Consider the following 7,300-nt stretch of genomic DNA (forward strand, 5'->3'; position numbering starts at 1 on the left):
TTGCTTTTATAGCTTTAGCAGGACTCTGATGTTTTCCCTCTCACCTGTAGGTGGCGCTGGTTTTCCCTAACAACGATCCGGTGGCCTTCATGGTGGCCTTCTATGGCTGTCTGCTGGCCGAGGTGGTTCCCGTTCCCATAGAGGTCCCGCTAAGTCGCAAAGTAAGTCAACAGGAAGCCGCTGGGTTCCTCCTCGCCATTTGAGCTCCATCTTGAGTCACCAGGGGTTTGTTTCCCTGCATGTTGTCATTGGATGTGATAATCTACAGCGCTGATGTTTAATGTTCCTCCTCTGTCCTGTCAGTTCTGGACCTTGGCCTCCTGCTGAGTTTTATTAAACTCTGGTTTGTGGGAATATCACTGATGCAGAGAGCGCAGCTGTGGATCTACAGTCTTAGCTAATGGTTGGCAACAGGGGAACTAAGAAGTTAATCCAGTCTACATGGGGAGGACCAGGAATATGAACACGTCTGACATCATATGAAGCCCCCCTCCCACTGCTGTTCGCCCATCTTGGAGAAAAGCGTTGTCATCTGGTTTGCTTCTGCATTCTGAACCAGTCGTCAATCTGTTTTTTTTTTTACTATAAGCGCAGCTCATTGCTAATAAAATATATGCTGTGCTGATTGACTGGGTATCCAGCTGCCAGTCGTTTTTCAGCACACACAGTTCTTTGCGCTGCAGCCTGTGCCAACTCTGAGACGCTGCCGCCTGTCACAGTTGGCATGGTTACAGCCTGATTACTGTCTGCAGTAAGGAAATGTCTTGCTGCACACTGTCCATCTTCCTGGGACTCTTCCCCTCATGCAGCCGGTGTGTTTTACATAAAGTCTGCTTTATAGCTTTACAGTAAAAACCATTTTTAATCTCTTTACAGATTCACAAATCAGACGTTTTCTGGCTGGTAATGATTGGTTTATCTTCAATGTTTGATCTGAAGAGTCTAGATTTGACTGATTTAGATGTTTTGTTACAAAAGAAGAAAGAAATATGCTGCAGACCTTTTGATGCTGATAGAGGATTTGAACATTAAAGGGGAAGGCCAGATGTCTGGGGGACAGTGATTCGCCTACATGTTATGAATGCTGGCGTACTGTAAAGAATAAGTTATGAACAGTTCAATTTGTGGCTTCAAGTCGTTGCCAATAGGTAGACGTTACCTAGATATAACCTGACCGAATATATTTAGAACAACTCCATGTGATGTGATAACGTAAAATCAAGGGCCCAATGTACAAAAAAAATGGCGTTTCCCTTTAAGGAATTGCTTTATTAAGGCTAATTCATGCTTCTGACGCATAGCCTCTGCAACCGTCAAAAGCAGCTGTGATTGGTCCTTGGTCCTTCTCGATTCGGTGCCGGAGCGCGCCATTTTTAAAAACCTAGGAACAACTAGAATGGATAACTACGACGAAAGGTTAATCGGTCTTTTTGCCAACTCCATTAACAGAGCTGTTCATCTTTGATGTCTAGAAACTCTAGATCCATTTCTGTGACCATGATATCTTGCAAACCGGCATTGTTTTGGAAAATACTCCCACCGGTGCCGCTGAAGTTCTCGCGAACATCCGCCGAAGTTCTCGCGAGTTCTCAAATAGACTCCCCCCTGCGCTTTGGCGGGAGACTGATGTTCGTCCCTTGAAATTCCAGACCGATGCTGCAGAAGCATTTCAGCAAAACTGGTTCACGACCAGAGCCAAGCGACATTTGATGTTTGTGGTTGCAGAAGACTAATCTGCCCTTTATTATTCCTGGATGTGCCACTAACTAGGAACTAAAACAGTTAAACTTGTTGTTGGCTGTTGTCTTTGCACAACATGAATGTAAGTTTCAGTTATTATGTATGGATGAACTACAGATAGTTTTAGTTGTTATTATTTGACCTGCTGATAGCCAATCAGATCCAACGAATGGAAAGGCGCCTGGTTCTGATCGATCGGTGCATCTTTATGCATAATCAACCCTGTTTTATCTAAATATATATATTTTTTTTAATGTAACCTCTGGTTTCCTGATTCCTTGTTTTCAACAGGATGCAGGGAGCCAGCAGATCGGGTTTTTATTGGGCAGCTGTGGTGTTACCGTGGCGCTGACCAGCGATGCCTGCCATAAGGGTCTTCCAAAGAGCGCAACAGGAGAGATCCCACAGTTCAAAGGTCAGAGTTCAGACCATGAATCAGTTCAGCTCTAATTTCAATTTGAACCATTCATTTCTAAACCCTCCCTGTAGGATGGCCCAAGCTGCTGTGGTTTGTGACGGAGTCCAAGCACCTCTCCAAGCCTCCCAGAGACTGGTTCCCACACATCAAAGATGCAAACAATGACACTGCTTACATAGAGGTGAGCCTACAGCCAAACTCTCTCTTAACCCAACCTGTCTGACATCCAACTGCTAGTTTGCATCTTTATAAATTCAGAATTTCACACAAGAAAATGCAGTTGAAAACACCAGAAATGTATTACCTACTCACCCTGATATTATTATTATTGATATAAGTTTTTATAGTCAGTAGAACTCTTTGTGTGTTTGTGATCAAGTTTGTGTGCATCTGAGGATGGTTGTGTGTGTGTGTGGATGGTAGGGATGAGGATGCATGCGTTGGACCTCTCCTGGGGATTGATGTGTCTGATGGGCGGTAGTGTTGCTTTCACAGCTCTAAGAAAGAATCTGTTTCTAAGGCTATTTGTTCTGGATTTAAAGGGTAACTAATTCCATGTAAAAACATAACCCTGCCCAGATGACACTTTCTGCAACGTGCAACCAAAGTGGTCACTTCCAAGAGACCCTTAGAGGGTTAGTGAAGTGTGAGGAGGAGTGGTGGGGGTTCAGCTAGCTAAGCTAGCCTAGCTGAACCTTCATATTGAGTCATAATGAATCTCTGTTCAGCATCTGTATTTGAAGATGGCTTTTTGAAGCTCAGTGGACCAAAGCTTTAAAAAAAATCGATATGAGCTAAATGTGTTGTAATTGTCCTATTCACTTATAAATTCCTGTTTGTTTNCCGCCGAAGTTCTCGCGAGTTCTCAAATAGACTCCCCCCTGCTCTTTGTTGGGAAACTGATGTTCGTCCCTTGAAATTCCAGACCGATGCTGCAGAAGCATTTCAGCAAAACTGGTTCCCGACCAGAGCCAAGCGACATTTGATGTTTATGGTTGCAGAAGTGTAATCTGCCCTTTATTATTCCTGGATGTGCCACTAACTAGGAACTAAAACAGCTAAACTTGTTGTTGGCTGTTGTCTTTGCACAACATGAATGTAAGTTTCAGTTATTATGTATGGATGAACTACAGATAGTTTTAGTTGTTATTATTTGACCTGCTGATAGCCAATCAGATCCAACGAATGGAAAGGCGCCTGGTTCTGATCGATCGGTGCATCTTTATGCATAATCAACCCTGTTTTATCTAAATATATATATTTTTTTTAATGTAACCTCTGGTTTCCTGATTCCTTGTTTTCAACAGGATGCAGGGAGCCAGCAGATCGGGTTTTTATTGGGCAGCTGTGGTGTTACCGTGGCGCTGACCAGCGATGCCTGCCATAAGGGTCTTCCAAAGAGCGCAACAGGAGAGATCCCACAGTTCAAAGGTCAGAGTTCAGACCATGAATCAGTTCAGCTCTAATTTCAATTTGAACCATTCATTTCTAAACCCTCCCTGTAGGATGGCCCAAGCTGCTGTGGTTTGTGACGGAGTCCAAGCACCTCTCCAAGCCTCCCAGAGACTGGTTCCCACACATCAAAGATGCAAACAATGACACTGCTTACATAGAGGTGAGCCTACAGCCAAACTCTCTCTTAACCCAACCTGTCTGACATCCAACTGCTAGTTTGCATCTTTATAAATTCAGAATTTCACACAAGAAAATGCAGTTGAAAACACCAGAAATGTATTACCTACTCACCCTGATATTATTATTATTGATATAAGTTTTTATAGTCAGTAGAACTCTTTGTGTGTTTGTGATCAAGTTTGTGTGCATCTGAGGATGGTTGTGTGTGTGTGTGGATGGTAGGGATGAGGATGCATGCGTTGGACCTCTCCTGGGGATTGATGTGTCTGATGGGCGGTAGTGTTGCTTTCACAGCTCTAAGAAAGAATCTGTTTCTAAGGCTATTTGTTCTGGATTTAAAGGGTAACTAATTCCATGTAAAAACATAACCCTGCCCAGATGACACTTTCTGCAACGTGCAACCAAAGTGGTCACTTCCAAGAGACCCTTAGAGGGTTAGTGAAGTGTGAGGAGGAGTGGTGGGGGTTCAGCTAGCTAAGCTAGCCTAGCTGAACCTTCATATTGAGTCATAATGAATCTCTGTTCAGCATCTGTATTTGAAGATGGCTTTTTGAAGCTCAGTGGACCAAAGCTTTAAAAAAAATCGATATGAGCTAAATGTGTTGTAATTGTCCTATTCACTTATAAATTCCTGTTTGTTTAACAAAATAACTCAAATAATATATTCTTATATTTTTCAAAATTTTTTCTTTTCTTTTTTTCCCAGTGTCCTGTCTAGCAATGTGGCAATAAGAATAATAAGAATTATTGTCTTGAAGCCAAAAAGGGCTCAACAGATTTAGCTCTCACAAGTGGAGCAGAACGGCTATCGCCATAGTGTTCTGCTTGATTTATGCATATAAATTGCTTTATTCTAATTCATGCAGGGAGTATTACAGATTATATGGACACTGCAATGTAAGTAGAACAGGAAAAGGAGAAGAGATGAAAGAAGGAGGAGATAAAAGGGAGACAATGATAAAACGTCACATTTTTTCACCTACGCAATGCATGCTGGGATAGTGACACGGTTAGGTCTTACTGGACCGGATCCTACAATGTAAACACAGGAAGGTTACCATTAGCTGAGTTATAATAATAATAAGAATTGAGTTGTTTCTTATTGTGTTGTTTTTGGTCTAAATATAGACAATACAGCACTGTGTTACTGCCTCAAAATGTGTTGAGCCGAAACAAACAAATGTAATCAGCTTGTGATGTACTGTTTGCTATATTAACTAGTGCTACCACCATTAGCAGAAGCTAACATGAAATCGACATCACGTCAGTAGATAAAGATCTACGGTTTAAAGTGACAGTGAAGCATCTTTCAGTCGTTGTAACCCATCATTCTGATATACCAGATAGCATGTTTTGATCCTGATGGTAACTGAACAGCCCTCTTCCTCCATTTGGTCCCCCTCATCATCATCCCCTACTGTAATTTTTACATTCTCATTAATTCAAAGGGGCTCAGGTTCAAACTGAAAGATTTAACGTCACTGATTACTGTTTTGGCTTGCTGGATCTAGCATACCTCGTTTACCCAGAATGCCTTGGAGCATAAACAACATATTATTTTACCAAACAGCCTTAAGTATTTTTACTGTATTTTCTCTTTTTTTTCTTTACATTGAAAATAAATATTTCTAATTGCTGCAACTAAATCTGTTTCCTTCACGAAGCTTTCGACATCCCTAGTGCAGAGGATTAGAAGCTAGTTAAAGGGGCAGCTTTGTTTGGGTGAGTTGTATTTCTACCCAAAGTCAGCTATGATGATGACGGGCTGCAACACAAACCGTTTGAACCAATAGAAGAATTCAGCTGCAGCAGCCACAAATGAACCACTTCAGCCATCACTAAGGCAGACAAATATGGCAGAACTAAAGAAACATCACATGAAAATGTAACAAAATGCAGAGTTACATTTAACTTTGCACCTTATAGCTCTGGTTTATACTGTTTATCTGTTAAAAATAAGGTTGAATTTAGGGTGAGTTATTATTTAATGTTATGTACTGTTTTCTTAATTGAAGTAGGAGTCCTAAATAAAGCAGAGCACCATTACAATCCTTTTGCCTCCTGTGAGCTTAATGTAAACTGTTTTAGTGATTAGGAAAGGAGTTTATAGTTTTTTGGTGATTTTTGTCCCCAAACTTAAAGGTTTTATTTGACTTATGCATCTTGAAGCTTTTGAAGGCGTATTTTTGTGTTCACGTTCACTGATCAAACCCCAGTGAAAGCCTCCCTGTCGTCTGATTGCGATGATCCATCTGTTGTTTTCTCTGTCAGTATAAAACCTGTAAGGACGGCAGCGTGCTGGGAGTCACAGTGACGAGGATCGCTCTGCTAACACACAGTCAGGCTCTCACCCAGTCCTGCAGCTACACTGAGGGTACCCTCACAGACACACACAGACTCACACAGATGCTCCATGCTCTGCTGAAGGGATTTAACCTGCCTCTCCTCCTCTAATTTAGCGGAAACCATTGTGAACGTCTTGGACTTTAAGAAGGATGTGGGATTGTGGCATGGCATCCTGACGGTGAGACCAGCTGCCTCTTCCAGATCAAACATCACAAGGTGCCTTCAGTTGAGGTTACATAGCTGTGAATGCGTCTGTGTTTGCAGAGCGTGATGAACATGATGCACGTGATCAGCGTGCCGTACTCCCTGATGAAGGTCAACCCTCTGTCGTGGATCCAGAAAGTCTGCCAGTACAAAGGTCAGACTCAGACTCCCCCCCTTCCATCACTCAGCTGTCTGTCAAACAGATTAAACAGCAGTTCTGTTTGTGTGCTTCTACCTGCAGCCAAAGTGGCCTGCGTGAAGTCCAGAGACATGCACTGGGCTCTGGTGGCCCACAAAGACCAGAAGGACATCAACCTGAGCTCGCTACGGATGCTGCTGGTCGCCGACGGATCCAACCCCTGTAAGGCCCCCCCTCACCCCTCACAGCTGGGCTCCACCACCGACTTAAGGTGGTTTCAGGTTGAAGATGTCAGTGAGGCAGAGGAGCTCCCTGGAGATGACAGAATAAAGCCCAACTCTGTGTTTACATCTCTACAATCAAGGTTTTCAAGCATAGTTAAAGTATAAAACTTCTATGAAACATTTTAGAGCAGGGAAACAGATGAACCCCTTAGTGGTTTAGATTCTATTGATGCTGAGGAACAATCTATGCCTCGACTGGATGTGGAGTCAATGTTAGTTTTCTGTTTGGTCCTCCAGTGTTGTTGCTCTTGCTTTTTAACACATGCCTTATGTTGGATATGTCAGCTCTAAAAGTAAAAAAAAAATGTTTATTGTGACCAATATAACACTTAGATTGAACCCTAAATTAAAATGTAGTAAATAATAATACAATTATTTGTTGCAGCAGCAAGCTCTTAGACTAAAACTTAAGAAACAAACTTTCATTTATATTGAGTTCAATCATTTAATGAAAAAAAACTGAGACTTCTTTGTGCTTTATCTTGTACATGTAACTTGATCAAAACATCTAATTAATTTGTTTTAATGGAATCC

General features: G+C 42.0%; 1 protein-coding gene across 1 annotated transcript in view; it reads left to right on the forward strand.

Moving 5' to 3' along the window:
• The window catches only part of LOC107100607 (disco-interacting protein 2 homolog C-like), a 93,576-nt gene that overhangs the window by 56,003 nt on the left and 30,273 nt on the right, over positions 1 to 7,300 (forward strand). The window contains exons 11-17 of the mRNA XM_015399156.1: positions 51 to 161; positions 2,032 to 2,155; positions 2,230 to 2,339; positions 6,065 to 6,167; positions 6,253 to 6,317; positions 6,404 to 6,497; positions 6,585 to 6,704. Coding sequence (XP_015254642.1) covers positions 51 to 161; positions 2,032 to 2,155; positions 2,230 to 2,339; positions 6,065 to 6,167; positions 6,253 to 6,317; positions 6,404 to 6,497; positions 6,585 to 6,704 — 727 coding nt within the window. The remainder of the gene's footprint in view (positions 1 to 50; positions 162 to 2,031; positions 2,156 to 2,229; positions 2,340 to 6,064; positions 6,168 to 6,252; positions 6,318 to 6,403; positions 6,498 to 6,584; positions 6,705 to 7,300) is intronic.

The sequence above is a fragment of the Cyprinodon variegatus genome, unplaced genomic scaffold, assembly GCF_000732505.1.
Source record: "Cyprinodon variegatus isolate N-32 unplaced genomic scaffold, C_variegatus-1.0 Scaffold992, whole genome shotgun sequence".
In the NCBI taxonomy this organism is placed as follows: domain Eukaryota; kingdom Metazoa; phylum Chordata; class Actinopteri; order Cyprinodontiformes; family Cyprinodontidae; genus Cyprinodon; species Cyprinodon variegatus.